At 57.5% G+C, this 23,811-nt stretch overlaps 3 protein-coding genes across 5 annotated transcripts; all 3 read right to left on the reverse strand.

Moving 5' to 3' along the window:
- Positions 1–2,746: 2,746 nt before the first annotated feature.
- Positions 2,747–6,101, reverse strand: LOC125918195 (troponin I, cardiac muscle). The gene is made up of 8 exons (XM_049624228.1): positions 5,935–6,101; positions 5,663–5,675; positions 5,431–5,517; positions 4,984–5,025; positions 4,576–4,707; positions 4,086–4,175; positions 3,358–3,534; positions 2,747–2,902 (listed from the first exon to the last, which is right to left on the reverse strand). The coding sequence occupies exons 1-8, from the start codon at positions 5,943–5,945 to the stop codon at positions 2,819–2,821; spliced, it is 636 nt and encodes a 211-aa protein (XP_049480185.1). The 5' UTR covers positions 5,946–6,101; the 3' UTR covers positions 2,747–2,818.
- A 493-nt stretch (positions 6,102–6,594) lies between these two features.
- Positions 6,595–13,039, reverse strand: LOC125918194 (dynein axonemal assembly factor 3-like). Of its 2 annotated transcripts, none has more exons than XM_049624227.1 (12): positions 12,940–13,039; positions 12,739–12,827; positions 12,286–12,428; positions 12,017–12,110; positions 10,112–10,269; positions 9,657–9,839; positions 9,250–9,375; positions 9,021–9,143; positions 8,693–8,822; positions 7,786–7,897; positions 7,548–7,622; positions 6,595–7,463 (listed from the first exon to the last, which is right to left on the reverse strand). In XM_049624227.1, the coding sequence occupies exons 2-12, from the start codon at positions 12,821–12,823 to the stop codon at positions 6,920–6,922; spliced, it is 1,773 nt and encodes a 590-aa protein (XP_049480184.1). In that variant the 5' UTR covers positions 12,824–12,827; positions 12,940–13,039; the 3' UTR covers positions 6,595–6,919. The 2 variants fall into 2 exon arrangements, with proteins under 2 accessions (XP_049480184.1, XP_049480183.1); XM_049624226.1 differs by having other exon boundaries at positions 8,684–8,822.
- A 4,438-nt stretch (positions 13,040–17,477) lies between these two features.
- Positions 17,478–23,488, reverse strand: LOC125918193 (synaptotagmin-5). Of its 2 annotated transcripts, XM_049624224.1 has the most exons (8): positions 22,893–23,488; positions 22,164–22,336; positions 20,458–20,577; positions 20,177–20,344; positions 19,644–19,811; positions 19,253–19,370; positions 18,854–18,987; positions 17,478–18,069 (listed from the first exon to the last, which is right to left on the reverse strand). In XM_049624224.1, the coding sequence occupies exons 1-8, from the start codon at positions 22,969–22,971 to the stop codon at positions 17,869–17,871; spliced, it is 1,161 nt and encodes a 386-aa protein (XP_049480181.1). In that variant the 5' UTR covers positions 22,972–23,488; the 3' UTR covers positions 17,478–17,868. The 2 variants fall into 2 exon arrangements, with proteins under 2 accessions (XP_049480181.1, XP_049480182.1); XM_049624225.1 differs by lacking the exon at positions 22,164–22,336.
- Between the last annotated feature and the right edge of the window lie 323 nt (positions 23,489–23,811).

Raw genomic sequence — 23,811 nt, forward strand, 5'->3', positions numbered from 1 at the left:
GAGGAGGGAGGAGGAGGACTTCCAGGTCTGAGGGAAGAGATCCTGGGAGTCAGGACTCCTAGGTCTGAGGGAAGAGGGGCTGGGGGGCAGGACTCCTGACTGGGGGCCTGGACTCCTGGGTCTGAAGGAGGTGGGGCTGGGGGCCTGGACTATTGGGTCTGAGGGAGGAGGGGACTGGGGGCCTGCGTCTGAGGGGGGAGGGGCTGGGTGTAGCTGGGCTCTTAGGTCTGCCAGAAGAGGGGCAGGGGGGCGGCAGGGGGCCTGGACTCTTGGGTCTGAGGAAGGAGGGGCCGGGGGCCCTGACGGGGAAAGGGCTTTGGGCGGTGTGGTCGGGCACAGCCCCAAAGCCACCACTCCTGCCCCTCCACCACCACAGCTGTCCTCTTTTGTCTTATGACATGTCCATGGGAACCCGATCTGAGCTGGGATTAGGAGAAGGTATTTGGGAAGGGACTGTGGCCTCAAGACAATAGCTGTCCCACCTCCAAAGGCTATTTCGGGGGGATGTCGTAGATGGTGAAATAGAGGACATTTCCTAAGAAGGGTTTCAAGGGGGGAGGCTCCTGGGAGACTTAGTCACACCCGCTCCCTCCCACCCCTCCCCTCTGGCTGGTTACCTTCCCACCTGTCCCCTCCTTTCCCCACCACCCACAGCCTAGGAGGAGGCAGGACGGGACAAGAGCAGCCCCGTCCACAGACCTCATCCTGACCCCTACAGGGACACCACCCCAACTTTGAGGTCCTCCAGGCTCCACAGTACCCAGGTTAAGAGCATCCCTAAATCCTGATACCCGCAGATCCTGAGACCCCAATTTACGACGTCCCTGGTTTCTGGGGACACACAAGTCCTCGTGTCTCCAGATTCCGATACCCCAATACTTGAGACCCCAGACTGTGGGCTCAGACTTCCTCAGATCCTGACGCCTGAGGTCTTAACACCTAAGTTCTGAAGCCTCAGCATCCTGAGACCCCCCAATTCCTGAATCCCTAGAGTGTGAGGCCCCCAGTCCTGACATTCAGATTGTCTAATATCCAAACCCAGATACCCCCAATTTCTGAGATTCCCCTCAGACGCAGACCTCCTAGGTCTGAAGGTGTGCTCCTCTGGGACGCCCCAATCTCGGCACCCCCAGACTCTGTAATTCCCAAATCCTAATACCTCCATCCTAGGTCCCCATAAGGGCTGAGCTTCCCAAATTCTCAAGCCTTTATTTGGTGCCCCCACCACCTCCGTGGCTCCTCTCCACACCCCTCCCGTTTCCCTCCCGTCCCCTCCTCCAAGTACAAAGTCCCTGGAGACAGCAGGACGGTTACCTAAGGCTGGGTCGGCAGGAGCGGAGAACGGCGGGGCAGAGCCTGGCTGACCGAGCTGAAGCACCCCTGGGTTTATAGCTGAGGCTCAGCCCCGCCTCCCAGGGGACAGGGAGGGGGAGGAATTCCTTTCTCCAACCGGGAGTCCCAGCTCTGGGGCGGCCCTGCCCCCACTCGGGCTCCACATTTAGGATCCTGGCTCCTCCCGGCTGCTTGGGGACCCCTCCACCCCATCAGCACCGCCCTGATCCCAGGCTGGGTCAGGTGACCCCGACCTCTGGGCTCCCCACCTCCCGTACAGCACGCTGCATTCTCTGCTTTGGAGTCCCTGGGCTCAGCACACAGTAGGTCCTTGGAGACCGTGGGGAGCTTTCTCCCTTGTGGTTTCTGTCTCTGGGCCTCCACCTCTGACACTGTCTGCCTCTCCTTTGTCCCTGTGACTCTCCGCCTGTGGGTCTGTCTTTCCCTCTGTCTCTGTCCATCTCTCTGTCTCCCCCTCCCCACCCCCACCCCTTTGTCTGCCACCAGGATTCCACCCCGGTGACAACAGGCGCTAAAGCGGGGAAGCAGGTGTGGGTGGGGGGAGGGGAGAGGGTGTGGTGTCAGGCCCGCCCCACCTCACACTCCTCCAACCTCCAACTGACATGATCTGTTTTGGTATTCCTCCCCCCCTCCTTTCCCTGCCAAGCCGTGACCTTGAACTCTAGGGGAGCCAGCCCCGAGGGCGGGATTCCTCACCCCTCCTGCCTCCCGGTGTCTCTGTCTCTCACTGTCTGCCATCTCTGTTTCTTTTTCTGTGACTTTTTCGGAGCGGGGCGGGGGGGGGGGGGGGGGGGGAGGGGGGGAGGGTCTCTTTGGGTCTGTTCCAGGCTCTCCCTGGAGCTCTCTGCGTCTCTGTGGTTTTCACTCTGCACGTCTCCCCATGCATTTTTGTCTCCACATTTCTGCGGGTGTCTCAGCCAATCTGCATCTCTCGGCATCTGTCTGTTGGTGTCTGTCTGTGACCCCGTTTCTGTCTCTGTCTGGCTCTGGATCCGTGTCTGTGTCTTTCTAGATCTTCCCGGGGGGTCTGTGTCTCTGCCCTTCCCCCTACTTGGGCCCCTCTTTTTGTCTCTGTCCATGGCCTCTGTGTTTCGTTGTGTACATCTGCCTCTCCATTTCCCCTTTCTTTGCAGATCTTTCTAGGAATGGCTGTCTTGTCTCCCTCTCTTTGGGTCTCTGGCTCTCTCTGGGCCTGTGACTCAGTCTCTCTGTGTCTCTGTGCGTGTCTCTCTCTGGGCCTTGGTCGGGGCATCTCCGTGCACCCCCAGTCTCACTCCCAGAGGAGCTGCGAATGCCCGCAAGGCCCCTGGCCCTGCTCCTGCTGTGTGGTGTGGCTTCTCCGTCTCCCTCACACCAAAGCCCCCCCGCCCCGGTAGCAGACGTGCAGCCACTCTTAGCTCAGAGAGAAGCTTTATTCCTCAGGGACGCCTTCTGCCTTCAGGGCCAGGGCGGCGGGGCAGCCAGCTCAGCCCTCAAACTTTTTCTTGCGGCCCTCCATGCCACTCAGCGCGTCGATGTTTTTCCGCCAGTCTCCCACCTCCCGGTTTTCCTGGAGGAGTGAGTTCAGAGGTGAGGGGCTCTCAAGTATCCTCCGCCCACCCTCCAGCCTCTCCTTGGGATGTCCAGCCCGGGATCTGGTTCTGGAACACTCCTTGTCCCCTCAGGCAGTCCCTTCAACCCCCCCCCCCCCTTTCCTGTCTCCCTCAGGCACTTCTGGCCTCCTTGCTTGCTTGTTACTTCCTATTATACCCTGCGGCTTCCCTTCTTGTTTCCGCGTGCTCTATTCTTCTCTCTATTCCTCTCTAGTGGGGACTTCCTGTTGTAGACCTCAGGCGCATTTTGACTCCTTGCTACTTCCTTTCTCCACAGTGCCTGTTGAGGCTCCCTGGCCAGATTCTTCTCCCCATAACCCAAGTACCATCTGTCCTGAGCTTAGGCCCCAGGAGTGCTCCCCCCACACCCTCTCCTCTGAGCACCCCCTTTCCTGGCCCTAGCCGCACTCACCTTCTCTGTGTCCTCCTTCTTCACCTGCTTGAGGTGGGCCCGCAGGTCTAAGGACTCCTTAGCCCTAGTGCCCAGCAGTGCCTGCATCATGGCATCCGCAGAGATCCTCACCCTCCGCAGGGTGGGCCGCTTAAACTTGCCCCGAAGGTCAAAGATCTTCTGGGTCAGATCTGCTATCTGGGAGCAGCCATAAGGGGAGTGGAGACTTGCCCTCCTCCGGTCCCCCCCTCCCCCAGCCCCACTCTTGCACCCTACACCTCCCTCCTATCTCCCTCCAGGCCTCATCCAGGCTCTCCCTCGCTCAGCTCCCACCGCCTTCAGGAAAACATCCAAGCTCCTCATCCAGGAACTGTCAGCCCTCCTGGATCTGCCCAGCCTCATCTCTGAAAAACACTGACACTTCCTGGCCCAGGTGCACGCATCCCACAAAATTCCCCGTGCCATGCGTGAGCTCGCTCAACAACCCTCCGCGCTCCGGAGACACATTTCCGAGAACCCGTCTTCTGTTTTCCCACCTCCTGGCTGCTGCATGCTGTTCCCTCTGCCTGGAACAGCCTTCCCTAACCGCTTTATACTCATTCTTCTGCTCCTGTCTGCCAGGCCCACAGAGCTGACCCGGGTCTCTCGGTGTCTGCCACCACAAGCAGCTGCAAGAGATCAGGCTGAGACCACAGCCCCAGGCACCACACCCTACCCTGGAAGGAAGGAGACTGCCCAATGCCTCCCACCTCCGTGATGTTCTTGGTGACTTTTGCCTCCACGTCGTATCTCTCTTCATCCACTTTGTCCACGCGGGCGTGGAGTTGTCGGCACAAGTCCTGGTCAAGGAATGTGGTGTATGTGGTGGTGCTGGTGGGGGGGGGGTGGTGTCCCTATTCCTGCATCTGAGGGAGGAGGGGCTGGGGGCCTGGACATCTGATCCTGCAGGAGTAGTTTGAAGCCCGACTCTGGAGCGGTTGGAACAAAGGGTGCTAGGAGCCAGGGGTCCCGAGAATCTGACGGAATCGGGGCTGGAGAAATCAACCTCTGGCTTTTGGGACTTGTAGGCAGCTGCGGGCCGTATTTCTGAACTCCTGAGAGGAAGGATTGGGAGACTGGACCCCAAGGTCCCGAGCAGAAGTGGGGGATAGTGACTAGATCTGTGAGTCGTCCCAAGGATGCAGGACGGGACACTAGGAACCTCGGATCCCGGGCCGGGCCGGAGTCCCCGAGGAGTACCTGCAGCTCCGCGAAGCCCAGCCCGGCCAACTCCAGAGGCTGGCACCGCGTGCTCAGAGCGCGCCCCTTCTCTCCGCGCCGCTCCTCCGCCTCCCGCTCAAGCTCCTGCTTCGCGATCTGCAGCATCAGGGTCTGCGGAGGGGAGGCCGGGGACCGCAGCCCGTCCGGGGCAGCGCATGAGGGCCGTGCGGTACCAGGAGAGCCGCGCTGGCCAAGTCGACCCTCCAGTCCCCAGCTAGGAAGGTCTTCTGGAAACACGCCCCTCCGGGGCCTGTCCATCATTCCAAGGCCCCGCCCCTCGTGGGGCTACCCACCACACGGCCACGCCCACCCATACAAGCACGACTCTCCAGCCCTGCCCGCCCCCCCGCGAGGACACCGAGGCGCCCTCTCCAGGCCTATCCTCACCTTCAGCTGCAGTTTCCTCGAGGCGGAAATCTTGGACTTTTTCTGCCGGGGTGAGATGGAGCAAGGAGCAATCAAGGCGGGGAGGCGAAGACGGGCGGTGAGAGGGGCCTCACGGCCCCTCCCTCAAGCCCCGCCCATATTCGGCCCGCCTCCAACGCCTGCCCTGAATTTACCGGAGGCCACGCCCCTTAGTCCCCTCCACCAATCCGGACTTCTGACTGATTAGGCACCGCCCCCCACTCCCTAAGCAATCGCAGTTCCCATGGGCAACGGAACTCCGCCCATACGCAGCTTTCACCAATCCGAGCCAGGCCCTCGGCAAAACTCCGCCCCCGAGGTGCCCCATCCGCCTTGGCTCCGCCCACTACCGGAGCCCCGTCCCTCCTTCCCCAGGTTCAGACAGCCTCCCAGGACTCTGAGCCCAGACTCGTGGAGCTCGGCGCTCACCTTGGCGTGCGGCTCCGTGGCGTACGCACGGTAGTTAGCGGAGGACCGGCGTCGGACCGGGGCCGGCGCGGGAGGCGGGCAGCCCGCCTGCGGTTGGGGGAACGGAGCCGCGTCACCGCCGGATTCCCCAGCCCCCCTGCACAAGGTCTCCTGGGGCTGCAGCCTCCCGCCCCAGGTCCCGCCCTGCTGCGCCCTCCCTTGCCGGGCGCCTCCCGCCCGCGTCTGCTCTCACCGCATCGTCGCTGCTGGAGGAAGAGAGACCGGGAGCGAGGGGTTAACATGGGCCTGTGTCCTGTCCTGCCAGCCCAACAGTTCCCCCCGTCCTCAGGTCCTAGAAGGTCTGATTCCCAAACTTCCGTCGTGCAGACACCCGGGAGTCCTGTCTCCACCTCCCCTCTCAGGCCGTGTGCCCAGCCTCGCAGGTCTCAACCTCTCAGGACCGCGGGAGATCGCCCCTCTCGCCGCCTCGGACCTTGGGATTCCGGGTTACCAGGCTGCACTCACTTGTCCGCCATGCTGAGACTCAGGCCAGGGCTTGCAGGAGGCAGAGAAGGGGCAAGAGGCGCTTGGAGGGTCAGTAAGGGGGCGTCCGGGGTGACCTTGAAGGCCCCCGGGACTTTGGTCTCCTCCGGCCTGCCCAAGCTTCCCGGAGGACACTGAGATAAAGGGCGAACACCGAGACTAAATATACTGCTGCCGCCTCCTCCCCCTGCCCAGGATGCGAGATAACTGGGGCGCGTGAGGGGTGGGGTGGGCCATGCTCCAGCTGGATCACCCTTCCACCTTGGCGGCCTGGGGATCCAGCCCCCTCCTCCCTCAGACCCAGGAGTCCAGGCCCCCAGCCCCTCCTCCCTCAGACCCAGGAGCCCAAGCCCCCAGCCCCTTCCTTCCTCAGACCCAGGAGTCTGGGCTCCACCTCCACGCTAAAGTGCAGTCTCCATGAGAGCTATGGTCAGTTTCACTGCCCCAAACCTCTTAGCCACTCAATAAATTTTGATTTATTTCAGGATCCAGGTGTGGCCCAGACTCTTGCAGGCAACAGCACAGAGAAACCCACTTCTAGTTTACTTGGAACTAGGTCTCCTCTCTTGACCACCCTAGGCCCTCCCCTCCCCCAGCCCTGGAGACAAGACTGAGGACAGGAAAGCTACACGGGCACACGGAGAAGAGGACCCCACTCTCTTTACTTGGACCATGTGGGTGCTGACTAGCCCTTGAGAGCAGACCACCCCAAACCCCAGTTAAAACAGGACCTCTGGCGACAAGGGGACCACACAGAGGGCCCGAGCCTCAGGGCCAGATCGCCAGACTGTGTGTAGAGGCTCAGGAATGAAATGGAGAACTCTGAGAGAACCATCTAGAATTCTAAGAACAGACTATAGCATCCCAGGAATGTAATCTGAAATTCTAGCAACACCTCTGAAGCTGATTGAGAATGTTGAGAGTGTAACTGAGTATTCTACAGGCGGGCTCTACTTCCGGGACCTGACTAGAGGTCAGAGATGGGGGGCTGGGTATCTGGCAGTCGGGGTAGACTCTCTGGTTTTGGGGTCTGACTCCCTGTGGGCGGAGCCTGAACCTCTGAGAGTGAAGCCCGAGACTCTGAGGGTAGTTTGAGGCGCTCAGAGGGTGGGGTCTTGCCTTCCGAAGGCTGGGTCAGGCCCTCCGGGGGCGGGTTCCTTGCCTCAAGGGGCGGGACCAGGGCGTCAGGGGGCGGAGTCGCGGATTGTACAGCGGGCGGGACCAGGGCGCCAGGGGGCGGAGTCGCGGATTGTACAGGGGGCGGGACCAGGGCGCCAGGGGGCGGAGTCGCGGATTGTACAGAGGGCGGGACCAGGGCGCCAGGGGGCGGAGTCGTGGATTGCACAGCGGCGTGGCTGCGGAGGCAAGCAGAGTCCCCGGACTTGTAGAAGCGTGCGAAGGTCTCAGAGGGCCTGTCCTGGTTCTGCGGGGTGAATCCAGCCGCCTGAGCTAGCTCCCCGGCCCGGGCGGAAAACCCCTGCAGCTGCTCTTGCCGCAGGTCTACCAGGTACCTGCAACCAGGAAGTGGTGTGTTAGGGGTCCTGGCTGACGGCCCTCAGCCTGGACGTTCTCTGCCCTGTCCTCTGTCGGCTCACCGGGCTAATTCCACGATCAGGTGTCCTCCGGGAGCCACGCAAGCCCCGAGGTCAGGGCTGAGAAGATGCACCATCCTGGGCAGAGAAAAGGGGAGGACTGAGGCTCAGACTTGCAGGTCCCGAGGGAAGAGTGGGGCTGGGGGATCTGCCCACTGATTGAGGACGGTCTGGGGGCCAAGATTCCTGGGCCTAAGGGAGCAGATGTTGGGGGAGAGAAGTCCGGGAACCTCCCTCTTACCCACAGGCCACGTAGAGAAGCTGGAACCGTCCCTCGTAGCAGCTCTTGTGGTGAAGGGTTTGGGCAGAGCCGAGAGGCAGGAAGTGAACGGTGAATTCCGGGGAAGGGGCAGCTGGGGAAGACTCGCAGAGTTAGACAGACAAAGCTTGGAGATAACACTCTTTGCTTGTCTTGAAGCCCTTCCTCACAAGTGGTTTCCTGGAAAATTCTGGGAAAGTCAGCCCAGCAGGTAGAGAGACCCATCTTACAGACTAGGCAACTGAGACTCAAAAGAGGGCAAGAGTGGGTGGCCCTTTCTGGTGCCACAGGACATCCAGGAAGAACCAGGTTGGGGGATGGTTACAAGGAGGCAGACCGGAATTGAGGTGGGGGGGGTGGGGTCTCTCCAAAAGTGAGCTGGGACACAGCACCTTGTTAGAATGTTCTCGTCTCTTAGTCTTCTGCAGGTAGGATTAGAATTCTATCAGAATGGGCAAACCATAAGAGACTCTTAAATGCAGAGAACAAACTGAGGGTTGATGGGGGAGGGGGAGAGGGGAAAGTGGGTGATGGGCATTGAGGAGGGCACTTGTTGGGATGAGCACTGGGTATTGTATGGAAGTCAAATCGACAATAAATTATATTTAAAGAAAATAATTCTATCTGAATGACAATAATGGTGTTAGGATTTAGGAAAGGGAGAGAAATACAAAGAGAAGAGAGAAAAATCGACAACCACAGGTACAAGAGACCATTTGTCCAGGCATTGGAGGCCATATCAGTACACACTCTGGACTCGAAATCCCTGGAACCTGAAGCCCAGGATGGGGGTCCAGGTCCCACTCCTCCCCGGAGGATGATGTGCCCACTGTGTCACCCAACTCGCATTTCAAGAGGGTGAGCTGACTGGCACGCTTACCGCGCTTACCGCGCTCCGGGCTTCCAGGGCCCTCGCCGTGCACCTGCTCAGGGGTTCCGTGGTTGGCTGTCGGGCGCCCCCAGGCGGCCACCTCTCGGAACAGCTCCGTCACGTTGTGCTGGGTGATCTCACTCGCGGTCTGGGGAGAGAAGGGGTGCGGTCAGGGTGACCCGGCAGGGCCTAGAGTACAGCACCCCTCCCCCAACGCCCAGCGCGAGCATGCGGTGACGGATGGGATGCGGGTTAGTTTGGATTTCCAGACTGGGCTGAGAAAGTATGGGGGGGGGGCGGGGCCTCGAAAACCCTCTCCCAGAACCCAGCACCTCCAGGCGCCCACCTTGACTGGCTGTCCGTTGCTGGTCCGCAGGAGGCTCTCATCGTCCGCTTCGATGCCAAAGGCCACGAATGGTCCCGTGGCAATGTCCCCCCAGTACCCGCGAGTAGCGACACGCTCCCCGTGCTTGAGAAAGCAAGGAGCGAAGAGGCAGGTAGGGTCAACGTCCAAGACCCCGGTTCCTATGTCCCCGAAAAGAAGGATCGGCCAGGGCAGGGAGGTAGACACTCACATAGCTCAGGAGGCGGCCAGACGCAAGGGTCCGGTTGGGCACGTGGTAGGCGCTGGAGTCTCTGAGTTCAAAGGCGACGCCTGTGTCCCTCCAACGCCGGAACTCGCGAGTGTGGATGACTCGGGCCTGGGTAGGGAGAGGAATGAACAGAAGCCTAAGTAAATCTGGCATATGGCTCCCCAGCGTCCTCCCTCGGACCCAGGAGTCCAGGCCCCCAGACCCTCCTCCCTCAGAGACCAGACTGCCAGTCCCTCCTCCCTCGGACCCAGGAGTCCGGCCCCTCAGCCCCTCCTCCCTCAGACCCAGGAATCAGGCCCCCAGCCCTTCCTCCCCCGGACCCGGAATCAGCCCCTCCTCCCTCAGACCCAGAAGTCCAGGCCCCCAGCCCCTCCTCCCAGGCCCCTCACCCCGCGGTCGTGCAGCTTCATGTGCAAATCCCAGTCGCTGACACCGCGCCGGGCGTCGTAACGGGAGCCCAGGTAGTGACGCAGCCTGGAGTCCCAGAGGCGGCTCATGGGGAAGACCTCAGGACCCTTCTCCCCGCCGGCCCAGAAGCGGAACACAGCCTCCAGCGCGTCGCGCTCGCGGAACTGCACGGCCAGCACGCGTGGGGAGAGAGCGATGGAGAGGCGGCTGCAGCGAGAGCGCTTCCTCCCGCTTTACCCTCCCTGCCATCCCGGGGCGTGGGAATGAGTCTCCCATTTCTCAGACGAAGAAACCGAATTTCTGAGAGTACCCCCCTAGCGCACATGCCACAGTGGGCGCCGGGGAGCTGGGGTTCGACTTCCATTTACGAAAACCCTTTTGGATCGCCCAAGTGCATTGTTCCCGTGGCCGTCCGGATCCTGGGCGGTGACGCCACCTTGAGGGCGCTCAGGCTGAGCCAGGGCAGCTGCTCCGCCAGGCGGTGGGGCTCCGGGACCAGGCGCGCCAGGCGGTCGGCCTGCGCGCGCACGAAGGCGGCCACCTGGGGGCGCAGCAACGCGTTCCCCCACACCTCCAGGAAGGTCTCGCTCCTCTCTGGGGAAAGATGGGGCTGGATTAGCGGGGACAGCAGAGGAGTGAACCCAGAAATGAGACCCGTGTGGGTGACGCATACCTTCTGTAGGGCAATCTCATTATTTTATAGTCACACCTGCCTAAGGGACACTGGCAGACCTCCCCCCCCCCCCATCCATCCCTCAAACGGGAAGAATTACTTAGACCTAATCTGGGTCCCCTAGTCTTCCCCGCCCTCCAGGTGAGCCCAGTCCTGAATGTCATGTTTAAATTTTCCTCCCCTTAAAGAAGAAAAGGTTATATAGAGAGATGGAAATGGAGACTTATGCATGTTAAAATACCATAGCGTCAAATTGTTCCATTTTAGTAGGAATCTTTTTCTTTTAAGGTTTTTATTTGTTTATTTTTGAGAGAGCGAGCGTGGGAGGGGCAGAGGAAGAGAGAATCTTAAGCAGGATTCACAGCCGGCACAGAGCCCGACCCAAGGGTTCCATCTCACGACCGGGAGGTCATGACCTGAGCCAAAATCAAGAGTCAGAGGCTTAACCGACTCAACCACCCAGGCGCCCCTAGTGAGGAATCTTATAAGAGAACGGTATGCCTTTAGTTGGACACACATATACATCCGTATCAATGCATCTGTGTCAATATATGAATTGTTTAAGAATCTTATAATAGAGAACTATATACCTTAAGTTAGATTGGATTAGTTCTAGCTTCAGAACCTTCTACAAGGTGCATTGTGAAATGTGTGCACTGTATTCTGAAGGCTCTGGGCTGTTAGCGACAAGTACCATCCATAAGTATGACAACAAAGTCATATATGACAAGCCAGGAGATATACATTTTTTTTTTTTTAAATCCTCACAAGAATTCTATGGGGAAAGAATTTCTAGGATCCTCATTGCATCAGTGTAGAAACTGAGGCCCAGAAAGGGGCAGAGACTAGCCCCAGGCCACTCAGGAAACAGAGCTGGGATTTTTTTTTTTAATAATTTTTTTCTATGTTTATTTTTTAGAGGGAGAGACAGAGTGTGAGCAGGGGAGGGGTAGAGAGAGAGGGAGACACAGAATCCAAAGCAGACTCCAGGCTCTGAGGTGTCAGCACAGAGCCAGATGCAGGGCTTGAACCCATGGACTGTGAGATCATGATCTGAGCTGAAGTTGGACACTTAACCGACTGAGCCACCCAGGTGCCCCTGGAGCTGGGATTTGAACAGATTGTCTCAGTCCAGACTTTGCTCTAGGCACTAAGTCGAAGTCGTTGTTACTGAGAAATTATCCTTTCTGCCTCCCCACCCAAATCCTCCTCCCCCCTTCAATCTCACTTCCAAGGCTGCCTCCTCCAGGCAGACTCTCTGGGATTCATGTCTCTAACTGAGAAGACTCAGGCCCATGGGAGGCTCTGGCTGAGCTCAGCCAAACCTTCCCCACATCTGGGAGATTCACTACCTCTTAAGAAGTCCTTTGATCTCTTTTGGACTTCTCCTGTGGTAGGAGGTTTCAATGGTTATCCTGTGTCATGCACCATACAGAGAGTTTATGCGGATTTTCTCCCGGAATTCTTTCAATGGCTCTAGGAGGTGGTATATTTAGCCCCATTGTACAGGTGGGTAAAGCTGAGGCTCTGAGACTATCAAATGAATGAGCGAGTAATGGAACAGGCAACTGTGATCCAAAGGTGTAATTGCACCATTGAAATGCCAGAATCCCTGCGGGGTGGGGAAGAGCCACTGGGGGCCAGAATGTCTGGGTCCTTGTAACTGACCTTGCAGCCCCATCTTCTCAGGTTCCTCCAAGGCTAGGCTGAAGATCAGCATGTGTCGGGCCACAGCTTCCAGATTATTCTCAAGCACATAGAACTGGAAAGACAGGGAGAAATGATTCCCCGGCTCCTAGGATACCCAGGAGCGGGAGCCACAATCCTCGTCCCTCCACAGGACCCAGACATCCTGTACACTGGCTTCCTTCAAACACAGGAGTCTGGGCACTCACCTTCATTCTCCTCTCGCCACCCACCCCACAATCCCGGCTCACATGTAACCTCCTGCGAGGCCAGAGAGCTGCGCGGGCCAGAGTCCGAAGCAGGTGCCGCCCATCCACGGATCCCACCAGCAGTACATCTAGCTCGGGGGTCGTGTGCTCTGTATCCTCCCGCAAATCTGGGTCCACAGGAGGACCTAGTAAGATGACACAGGCTCGGGTTGGAGGCCTGGAGAGCCTCCCCCTGCAGCCGCCCCAGAACGATGGACTACAACTCCCAGCAGGACTCGCACGCCTGGCCTAGGTTCCCGAGGGAGCTGTGCCTCTAAGCATTCTGGGAATCGTAGTCCGCAAAGGCCATTTGGGACGCCCAGTGAAGGGCGGCGCCGCCGTTGGAGCCTCAGAGAACGTTTGCGCGCCGCCTGCCGGGCTGGGAAGGCAACCGCCGGGTCAGATGTGGTCCTTGGGGGGGGGGGGGGGGGGGGGGGGGGGGGCGAAGGGACTCACTCTCAGCCTGCAGGTCCAGCGCTGGGGACAAGCCCCACCAGGACACGGAGCCGAAGCCTGTGCCAGAGCCTGCCGGTGTGGTCATCGCCCTGCAGGACGGACATCCTGGGAGTCCCCAAACATCGTCTCTGCCTCACCCACCCATTCCCCTGTCACCGCCCCTCATTTCTCGTCCCTCTCCTCCATGTGACATCCCCTCACCTCTATCCTTTCAAAGACTCCGGGTCGCCCCCTCCCTCCCTGCTCGGTGCTGCGCTGCTGCAGTTCTGCACCCACTACACACTACTACCTCTCGCCCCCTTCCTTTTCGACCAATCACCCAATGAGAGTACGCGGGTTGGCACCGGCGCGATCAACTGACCAATGAGAGTGAGCGGGACGAGCACGCTGCGAACTTTTGGCCAATGGGAGCGCTTGCGGGAGCGGAAGGCGTAGGGACGCGGTTGTCATGACGACGGCCCTGGAGGAGAAGGGGCGGGGCCAAGAGAGACTGGGGCGGGGCAGGAGAGGCTGGGGCGGGGCCAGGAGAGGCTGGGGCGGGGCCTGGGGCGATCCACACATCTGGGATGGGGGAGGTGTAGGCAGATTCAAATTGACACAGAACAGGAATAGAATCTTGATTAATTCGAATTAAAGTGAGGCGGCCTAGACCTCTGTGTCCCCTGTCCCTTTCTCCTCGTGGTTCTACCATCCAGGGCTTCTCAACAGGCGGGAAACAGCAAAGTGCTTGGTCTAGCTAGTGCTGGCCCCTGGTTGTTCAAGTTTCAGGATATGTGTTACATACAGTCATTACTAATTACTAAAATTAAATTCCAATTAAATGCATTACATTACAATAAAGGTAATACAGGGGCCCCTGGGTGGATCAGTGGGTTAAGCATCTGACTTCAGCTCAGGTCGTGATATCACCGTTTGTGAATTCAAGCCCCACATCTGGCTATTGGCACAGAGACTGCTTTAGATCCTCTGTCCCCTTCTCTCTCTCCCCTCCCTGGCTCATGCTCTCTCTCTCTCTCTCTCTCTCAAAAATAAATACACATTCGGGGCGCCTGGGTGGCGCAGTCGGTTAAGTGTCCGACTTCAGCCAGGTCACGATCTCGCGGTCCGTGAGTTCGAGCCCCGCGTCAGGCTCTGGGCTGATGGCTCAGAGCCTGGAGCCTGTTTCGGATTCTGTGTCTCCCTCTCTCTCTGCCCCTCCCCCGTTCATGCTCTGTCTCTCTCTGTCCCAAAAATAAAAATAAAAAACATTGAAAAAAAAAATTAAAAAAAAAATAAATACACATTAAAAACTTTCTAAAAACAAATAAGAATTTTATATTTTATCCATCGTGGATTTCTTTTTTTTGGATTAATTTTAATCTTTCAAAAATATTGTATTAAAATGCTATTTATCTTGATTGCTGATGGTTTTGTTTTGTCGGCTTCGTCTTAGATTTGGGAACCTTCATCTTAACCCTGGGAAATACTATATTACTGCATGATGGCATGCTAATAGGCCTCTCTTCTTGGCTTCGTATTCAGTGACTTCACATCGGTGGCTTGAAATCAGCCGTGGTGGGAGTATTTACACCATGGAAATAGGCAGACTACACAGCAGGGCTTCATACAATTGGTAACAGCACACCATGGGAGGCACACCAAGTCTTCTCTGGCCTCCACGTCTGAATCCTTTGCGTATTTCCCTCTGCTACACCAATTCCCTCCTCCCCGACCCCCAAAATGTCCAACTCCAGCAGGGGATCTTTCTCTGAGTTCTCTCTTGCCTTCCCTTCCCAGCAGAATGGCCACAGCAGTCTATACCCTGTGACTCCCAGTACTTTATATTCAGGGAACCCAATGGTAGGATGCTGGAGAATATGGCTTTGGGTGTCAGACATGCCTGGCTTTACATCTTGCCATCACCTGCTGGCTGAGAGACCTCGACCAGGTGACTTAACCTGCCTTTGAGTTCCACAAGGGCAGGACTTGAGTGAGGCAGGTCTCCAGACCAGCCCCAGCACCCAGCACGGTGTGCAACACCCAAGGAGCCTGGCTCTCCAGCTCCACGACCTGAGGTAAGTCAGTCACCCTTTCTGTGCCTCAGTTTTCTGCTCTGTAAATTAGGAATGGTAACATGCAGCTGGCTGTGGTGTCAGGGATTGAAGGGGGTCCACCTGCCATCCAAGGACAGTTCTGGGCACTAGGGAGTGAAGCTGGGTCTCAGCAGTCCCTGCGGGACTCACTGGCCTCCTGGCTCTTTTGAGAACATACCAAACCTGCTCTTGCCCCAGGGCCTTTGCAACTTAGGGTTCCTTCTGCCTGGGATTCTCTTCCCCTTCATCTTTATTTTATTGTGGTAAAGTACACCCAACATAAAGTTGAATGACACTTAGGATATTCACAATACTGTGCAACCATCACCACTAGCCAGCTCCGGAACTTTCTCATCACCCTGTGCTCATTAACCAGTCTCTCCCCATTTCTCCCTCTCCCTAGTCCCTGCAAACCACGAATCTACTCCCCCCCCACCCTTTGGATTTGCCTCTTCTGGATATTTTACACAGATGGAATCATACACTAAGTGGCCTTTTGTGTCTGACTTCTTTCACTTACAATCACGCTCTCAAGGTGCATTAAGCTGTAGCATGAATCAGCATAAAAACTCCTTCTTATGACTGAATAGTATTCCATTATACGTCCCCCCTCATCTTTGCGAGCCTCATTCCTTCTTGTCGTTCACAACACAGCCCAAACATTACCTCTTCAGGAAAGCTGTCCCTGACTGCCCTTTCTTTTTTTTATTTTTTTATTTTTTTTAACGTGTATTTATTTTTGAGACAGAGAGAAACACAGCATGAACGGGGGAGGGGCAGAGAGAGAGGGAGACACAGAATCGGAAGCAGGCTCCAGGCTCTGAGCCATCAGCCCAGAGCCCGATGCGGGGGTCGAACTTGCGAACCGCGAGATCGTGACCTGAGCTGAAGTCGGACGCCCAACCTACTGAGCCGCCCAGGCGCCCCACTGACTGCCCTTTCTAAATCATCTCAGCCCTCACTAGCTTACTGCCCACACGGATCACCATTTGTAATGATTTTGTTCTTCTCATTTGTCGGCTTTCTTGTTGAGACGTGGAGCCAGGGACTCTAACTCAGAGCAGATTCGATCCCAGGACTTAGAGACAGACTTTCTGGCTGTATGATCCTCAGAGGTCATGCTACTTCTCTGAAGCCCAGTTTCCTTATTTGTCAACTGGGAATAATAATCACGTCCATTTCACGTGATGGCTGTGAGGATTATTGTTACCGGCAGTAGCAGTAATAGTGATAATAGTAATGCATAATGCTGTTTTCATTAAGATGTCCCCTAACTCACTCACACATACGAAATTATTGCATTTTAAAAAGAAATTTGTTAAATCGCTTAACGGGGCATCTGGGTGGCTCAGTTAGGCGTCTGACTTTGGCTCAGTTCATGATCTCACAGCTTGTGAGTTCGAGCCCCATGTCGGGCTCTGTACTGACAGCTCAGAGCCTGGAGCCTCCTTCAGATTCTGTGTCTCCCTCTCTCTCTGCCTCTCCCCCACTCGTGTTCTCTCTCTCTCTCAAAAATAAATAAAAACATTTAAAAAAAGAAAAAAGGAGAAATTTGTTAAATCGCATGGACATCACAACCTATGTAACTGATCAGATTTCCCTTTTCCCATTGGCTATCAGGAAGCTCAGTGCAAGTTAGTACTCTGCCTTTTTTTTTTTTTTTTTTTTTTTTTAGTATATGGGGGAATCTTTTGCCTCATTCTCCACTTAACCTGCTGGTCAGAGAGCTTTCTTACCAGGACACCCGGGTGGCTCAGTTGGTTGAACATCCAATTTTGGCTCAGGTCATGATCTTGGGGTTCGTGGGTTCGAGCCCCACGTCGGCCTCTGTGCTGACTGCTCAGAGCCTGGAGGCTGCTTTGGATTCTGTGTCTCCCTCTCCGTCTGCCCCCCCCCCAACTGCTCGAACTCTGTCTCTGCCTCTCTCAAACATAAATAAACATTAAAGAGAGAGAGAGAGAGAGAGAGAGAGAGAGAGAGCGCTTTCTTACCAAATTGCATGGACCTCTGTCTACCACCTGAAATCCTGTCCAGGATAAGAGGAAGGAGAAGCCAATGTAACAATCATCTTTCCTAGACACAGATCAGGAGGCAGACTTTGTTGAAGGAAGACAGGGGTGTAGTTGGAGGCATTGGCTTTCCCTGTGTAACTCTGTCCTTTCTGCCCGTCGCTGGGAACTTCATTCCCAGACTCTGCGTCTCTACTTTGTTTTCTTGATGAGAGTAAGTCGTTTGGAGGTAAAGTCTGGATTTGCATCAACTCGGGGTTCCCAGCGTCCAACAGAAGCTGCCACACTGAAGACATCATGCAAAATAGAATGGATAAACAACGGAAGAAGGAAAGGAAGGGAGGGAAATATGGGCATGGAAATCTATCTAAGTCATGGGTGAGGGAGCGGATTAAATTCATGAGCAAGTAAGTGATTCATGGACTCCTCACAACGAGCATAAAGTAGGTGTTGTCATTACCACAATTTTTTCAGGTGAGGAAATTGAGGCTCGGAGGGGTGAGTAAGTGGTGGATGGTGGGTGGGTGGGCCCGTTTCCCTCAGTGTGTTTCCAGGATGGGCAGCCCTATCCTTGCCCTTGTGCGATCCCACCCTCTTGCCAGCCCTGCCCCTGCCCAGCCCCCATCGGTGAGCATTAGGTCAAGCCACCAAAGTTGCTGAGTATTTATTTGGTCCTGGAGCAGTGCAGGAATCCGACTAGGGACAGGAGCGGGTGATCCTGTGCAGGAAGAGGGGCACTTGGGAGCGAGGGGGGTAGTAGGCTGGGTCACTGATTGTCAAAGCAGAGCGTGGGACCCTGGGGGTGGGGGAGACCAGATGGCTCCCCTCCCCCAGGGGTCCCTGGGGCTTTGGGTATGTGCTTGGTGGGAGAGTTGGCAATTACCACGACTGGTATGATGGGGGATGGGACGGCAGGACCGTGTCAGGTTGGGCGGAGTGGGGGTGGCGAGCGGTCAGAGAAGGCTTAAAGGCAGACCCGGGCCTGGCTTTGGCCAGGAGTCTGAGGTCACGGGCCGAGTCCGGGCTTGGCAAGGGGCTGGAGTTGGGGATCAGGGTGCAGGCAGCGGCCTCGCTCGGTCGGGGGGCCGCAGGGAGTGCCACTGGGCAATGGGCCGCCGGGGGCTGGCCAGCATGTCTGCCCAGTGCCGCAGGCCGGCTCCCCCTGCCGCCGCCCCTACCGCTACCCTCCCGATGGCCTCGTTCTTGCCCAGCTTGTCATAGTCCAGCACCGTCAGCTCCACCTGGACCTTCTGCACACAGGAAGGGCAAGGGGAAGAGAGAGGAGAGTTCAGGAAGGAGGCTTGGCGGGGCAGACCTGGGGTACCATGGCTCAGGAGACCCTCTCCCTAGCAAACAGAGTTCCAGGGGGACTTGTTAGCGCCCTGGGCTAAGACCTCTCAGGGGACTCAGACGGGGGATGTGGTGGGAGGTGAGGGGGTGGACAGCCTCTGTTCGAGTGATGGTCTGGATGCTTTCTTCCTCTGGAATCAGCTTTCAAAGGACATAAATCCTAAGTACCTCCTCAGGGAACAGCCTCCGAAGGGGGACAGACCTGGAGGGCTCTTAAATGCGTGCAGTGGCCAGGCCTGGGTCCAGCTAAAGAGTGCTGTGGGGATAGCTCTTTTTCTTAGTACCCATTACTCCTGAGGGGGCGGGGCATCCTGGTCTTGCTTGGGGGCGGGGCATCCTGGACTTACTTGGGGGCGGGGTATCCTGGTCTTGCTTGGGGGCGGGGCATCCTGGTCTTGCTTGGGGGTGGGGCATCCTGGTCGTCCTTGGGGGCGGGGCATCCTGGACTTACTTGGGGGGCGGGGCATCCTGGTCTTGCTTGGGGGCGGGACATCCTGGTCTTGTTTGGGGTTGGGGCGCCCTGACGCTCATAGGAGGAAACTGAGACTGGAAACACAACCTCAGGCCCCCAGGACCTGGAAGTTGCTAAGGAGTCTCCCTTCCCCTAGCAATAGGGGTTTCTAATGGCCGGGGACCCTGGGGGAAGGGCTGTTCTGACAGAGGCTTTGGGCAGTCTGAGCTCACCTGCACCTGGTCACAGGGCACCTCGAAACTGAAGGCCTCATTGTAATAGGGGTTCAGAGTGTTCTTCTTGATGGTCGTTTTCTTCTTCCGCACCTTTTTGCCGCCTTGAAGCAGGTGGACCTTGACATATGGATCTGGGGAGAGAAAGGAGTCTTACGGCCCCACTGTCAAGTCCAGGGGATCGTGTTAAGGGGGCATGAGAGTCTTCGGAACAGCACACCCTCTGCGCACCCCTCACGCCTCTCTCTCTCTCTCTCTGACCAAAGCAAATCTATATCCTCCATGGCAGTCTGGGCCTCCCCCTCCCCCAAGGGACCCTCAGGACCCAGAAAACAGCCAGATCCTGTGCTACTGAGCCTCCGCGCCACCACCGAGATCATTTCCTTGCTTCCCACACACCGGAGAGCCCCCCTACGTCCATCTTCTTCAGGTTCTTAGCCTCCAGGACGATGACGGTGAGTTTCCCGGCCGTAGGGACATAGCGGAGGGAGAAGCAGATGTCACCTAGTTTCTCCTGCTAAAAGACAGAGGAGGACCCATCGCCGGAGCCCTTGCTTCCCATCCGTCCCCTCTCGGACCTTTCTTCCCTCCCCCTCCCCTTAGAGTGGAGTTAAGACCACAGAGGCACAACCCAAGGAGTGGAGAGGTTGTACCAGGAGAGCCCCCGGGTCTAGCCCTTTGCGGCAGGTGCAAGGGCTAGAGCCCCGAAGGTCCAAGAAGCCTGTGATCTGATTGGCCCGGGCTCGCAGTGGGCGGGCCCAGCCGTGGGGGCGTGGCCACGCCTGCTCACCTCCTCCCGAGGAGCTGCCTGCAGCTCTCGCCAGGCCAGCACCGGCCGCCCCAAGTCGACGGAACTCATGGGGACCCGCACCTCCCCAATGGCATCGTTGCGGGAGAAGCGGTCGAAGTCGTACACCGCCATGACCAGTACCCTGCCCCCCAGCTCCACGTAGGGGACCTAGGTGAGGGGGCCACAGAGAAAAGAGCACAGGGTGGAGAGTAGGAAGTCAGACAGACAGGAAGTGGGGCGCAGCACGTCCAGGTAGAACACGGCGGGGGGGGGGGGGGGGCAGCAAGGGTTCAAGGGGACCGGTGTGGGGAAGTCTGTGGAACCCAAATGGGACAGCCCAAGGACCCAAGGCACAGCCCAGGGGTCAGCAGTGCCCCACAAGGGCAACCCAGGGTCCAGTGTCACAGTCTCCAGAGCTGGTGGCTGCCAACAGGAAGAGCTTGAAGCGGTCGGTCCCCAGGATTCCAGGTACGGGGGTGCGGGGGGGGGGGGCGCAGGTTACCAAGCCGGGGGCACGGAGGCCAGGAGCTCACCTTGAACGCAAAGTTCTCCCCAAAGTGTGGGTTGAGCGTCTGCCGATGCACCTTGGTCTCATGCCGCCGCCGCTTGTCTGGCAGCAGGTAGACACGCACATAGGGGTCGGAGGAGCCGCCCAGGTCCAAGGCTGCCAGGCCCTCGGCTTGCAGGATGCCCACCAGCAGCTGAAAAGTGACGAGGAGGCTCTAGTCTTAGCCTCCTTTTTGGCGCCTCCTCTGAGAAGGGGCTAGAAGCCTCGGACCCTCCCCTCCACGCCATGCCCCTCCCCCACACCCACCTGTCCACTCTGGAAATCGTAATCGAGTGAGTACTGCAGTCGTCCTAGCTCGTGCTTCTCTGCCACCTGCGACCCTGGCCCAGACGGTGCTGGCTCCAGCTCCTCCACTTCCGGCTGCACCTTAGGGAGCCGGGGGCAAGGGCAGGTGAACTCTTCCCCCTGACAGTGGGATCGTCCACGCCCAGAAGCCAAGGGAGACTCACAGAACCCCCAGGCTACACCTGAGCACTTGCAGGGCAAGCGGAATCGGTGTTTGATTAGTGATGTCTGGCAGAGGCAGGGAACAGTAAAGGCGTGATTCATGATGTCTGCTATGGGGCAGAACAGACATGGGGACACGTGCCGTGCGTCGTGCCTAGACTAGAAGAACAAGCACTCCTAGTGCCTCGCTGCCTACAAGAAGGACGCAGAAGGTTCTACTTCACACACTAAAGGAATACTGGGGTTGCTGTCCAACTTGACGTGTTGACTAGGGATGTTGCCACAGAAAAACATGGAGGAGAAATAGTATATTTAGCCTGTCCTGGCCATTCCGAACTGGAACAAGACTTCTTAACCTAAGCCACCAATTTTCAAAATTCAGTGTGAATCAGAACTCTCCTGAGAAATCCCACTTCAGAGGTTCTGATTCAGCAGGTCCGGTGCAAGATCCAGAACTTGTGTTTCCACAAGTACCTGAGGTGATTCTGATGTAGATGGTCTTTGGGCATCATTGGCTTAAGGGATAGGGATGGAGGGGTGGAGGCTGGCTCCCAGGACTCTAAAGGTCATGCTTCATGGGTGATAATTATAACAGATAACAGCCATTTGTTGACAAGGGAGGAGGGGAAACACGAGTTACAGACCACAAACTTGAGGCTCACAGTGAATTTCCCTAGGTCACAGAGCTGGGGAATGGTTCCTCTCGGTTGGAAACCTAGGACAGCCTGGCTCCCAAGTGCGCATCATTTCACTCTGCACTCAGAGGCCTAATGCTCAGACCCTCACACCTGTTACCTTTCATTTTCGCTCCAAGGGCCTCTTTCAACTCATGTTTCTTTCATTCTCTCGAGACAGCCACACCAGCCTCCTCCCTGGCCTCCTTGCCTCAACTGTGTCCTCCACGTGGGTTCCGGAGGAGTCATTCCAACACCCACATGACCCTGTTCCTCGCCTGCTCACAAATCTTCCATGGCTCCCAATTGCCCTTGTGACATGGATACTACTGAGCTCTTCAGACACTCACTCTGGAGTGCAGTATATTTACACTCTATGCTCCAGCACAGAGTGAAAAATGACTCGTGGTTCCTCAAATATGCCTTAGAATCTGGATTCCAGGCCTCAGCACATGCTGTTCCTTCTCTGTTCTTGGCTAACTCTGTGTGTTCCTTGGGTCTCAGCGCAGAAGATGCCTCTACTGGGAAGCTTCCTTGGACTCTCTGGGTTATCAGGTGGTTTTTCTGCACTCCGGTATGCTCTGTGCTGCCCCTGATATGGCACATAACACCCTGAATTGTGAATGTCTGTGTGAGTGTCTGACTTCCCCACCAGACTGGTTCTCATGAACAGTGACCGGCCCTGGCCCATCTCCAGGTCCCCAGCATCCCGGTTAGGGCTAAACACACAGGGGACATGAGTGAATAAGATGGGCATAGGAGGGGGAAGAGCACGGACTGAGGCTGGGGGTGCAGGGAGAGGCAGGGCTGAGGGGCTGGGCCAGGCCACACCTTGTCTATGTAACTCCGTCCCAGCTCCTTCACTTCCTGAAGGTGGACCTGGGCTTGGGCCTGAATCTTCTTGCCCGACCGCCTCCGACAACGCTTCCGGTAGAGGCAGAAACAGCAGCTGAAGACGAGCAGGGCTGAGACCAGAACGATGGTGGCCAGGGCCCAGGGGGGTACTGCAGAGGGCATGGAGACAACACTCAGTGAGGCCCTAGGAAGCAAGCTGGCTGATTCAGTCCGGGTTACATGTACAAGCGTTAATCCTGGCCAGGTTTTCCCTCCAGCCATTTCCATTCCATTTTATTCCCGTGTTTTCCTTCCAACTGATCTCACCTATAAAGCGATTTGATGCCCTTATTCTAGGCTGACACCGTCCAGATTTTCTTGCCTGTTAACTGCACCTTCTCTTCCACCCCCTTTCTAATTTCTGCTCGACCCACTGACGCATTTAGAAGCCATGCCCCTCCCTGGCTTCAGTTTCCCTATCTTTGAAAGAAGGGAGAGGTGGGCCTTCCAATCCACAATCCAAGATCCCATTCCATTCCACACTTTCTGATCTGGTTCTCGATTTTATTGCAAACCTGTCCCTCTTCCGTTTCACTCGAAGTCCAGAATTCCAACTACAATACCACCCGGATTTTCCAGTCCGCCAACCGAGGACACCCGTCCGAATCCCGCCCCTGAGAATCCTAGCCGGGCTTTCCCTCCACTCTGGCCCCGAGTCTCGCTCACCAAGGCCATGGCCGATGCGACTCGAGTCCGGAGGCGTGTCGGGCGCTGGAGGCCCTGGGGTTGGGGGCTCCGGGAACATGGCGGCGGGGTCTCACGGTCCTTTCTGTGGAGGCACCCAAGAGCCCTAGCCCCCCACGCCCACCCCGTGCATTCATTGACGCTTCCGAACAACGAAGAACTCCAACTCCCATCGGCACCCTGGGCGACCAGCGGCATAGGAATCGGCCAGCAGCCGCGAGGCATGCTGGGGGTTGTAGTGTCAGCCTCTCAGCGATGGAGGGCGGGAGCTGGCGTGGGCTCGAGGACCTAGTTCCATCCCAAAGGGATGCCCCCGCCCTCCAAGGCCCCCGAGGAATCCCGCCGACTTCTACCCCTTCGGTGCCAGACTCCACCGGCGTGAACCGGAAGTGGGCGAAGGCGGGCGTGGGAACCGGAGACCTGGGTTGTCCCGAGCACCGGGTGGCTCGGCTCGGGCGGGGCGGGAGCAATGCTGGTTGCCCCTGGCAACGAGCTGTTGCCGAGACAACAGGCGGGGCTGACGTACAGATGCGGAATCCAGGCGCGGCCAGCTCGCTCTTCGCGCGGTCAGGACCCCAGCCCCGGACCCCCAGCCCCGGACCCCAGGCGGAGCGAGCTTGGGGAGAGGGCAGCCTCGGCCGTCGCTCCCCGCGCCCACGGCTGGCTCCTCGCTCCACATCTGGCCCTGCGAGCCTCTCTCGCTCCTGCCGGGGCTACCTGCTGCCACCGCCGGGGGTGGGGTGGGCTGGGGGCGCACATCGTCTCGGCCTGTCTGTCTCTCCCGCGCATCCCGAGCTGTCTTCACACCTGTCCTCATGACCGTCTCTGCCTCCACACCTCTCCCTCCACTCCCGATTTCTGCCCATTCCCCCACCGGCCCCTCGCTGCCCCCCTATCTGCG

The sequence above is a fragment of the Panthera uncia genome, unplaced genomic scaffold (genome assembly GCF_023721935.1).
Source record: "Panthera uncia isolate 11264 unplaced genomic scaffold, Puncia_PCG_1.0 HiC_scaffold_529, whole genome shotgun sequence".
Lineage (NCBI taxonomy): Eukaryota > Metazoa > Chordata > Mammalia > Carnivora > Felidae > Panthera > Panthera uncia.

Bases quoted from the DNA above. Each gene is read 5' to 3' on its own strand.
- LOC125918195 (XM_049624228.1), bottom strand. The intron at 5,026-5,430 runs GTGAGCGCCGAG...TCACCCCGGCAG, and splicing joins CCACGGAGCCGCACGCCAAG to AAAAAGTCCAAGATTTCCGC. The intron at 3,535-4,085 runs GTGGGAGGCATT...GGCTGCTCCCAG, and splicing joins TCACCAAGAACATCACGGAG to ATAGCAGATCTGACCCAGAA.
- LOC125918194 (XM_049624226.1), bottom strand. From the start codon at position 12,823: ATGACCACACCGGCAGGCTCTGGCACAGGCTTCGGCTCCGTGTCCTGG. The intron at 9,376-9,656 runs GTGAGGGGCCTG...CTCCCTACCCAG, and splicing joins TGAAGCTGCACGACCGCGGG to GCCCGAGTCATCCACACTCG. The intron at 7,898-8,683 runs GTAAGCGTGCCA...AGTCTTCCCCAG, and splicing joins CCCGGAGCGCGGTAAGCGCG to CTGCCCCTTCCCCGGAATTC.
- LOC125918193 (XM_049624224.1), bottom strand. From the start codon at position 22,971: ATGTTCCCGGAGCCCCCAACCCCAGGGCCTCCAGCGCCCGACACGCCT. The intron at 22,337-22,892 runs GTGAGCGAGACT...TGCCCTCTGCAG, and splicing joins TCGCATCGGCCATGGCCTTG to TACCCCCCTGGGCCCTGGCC. The intron at 19,371-19,643 runs GTGAGCAGGCGT...TCTGTCTTTTAG, and splicing joins AGGCAGCTCCTCGGGAGGAG to CAGGAGAAACTAGGTGACAT.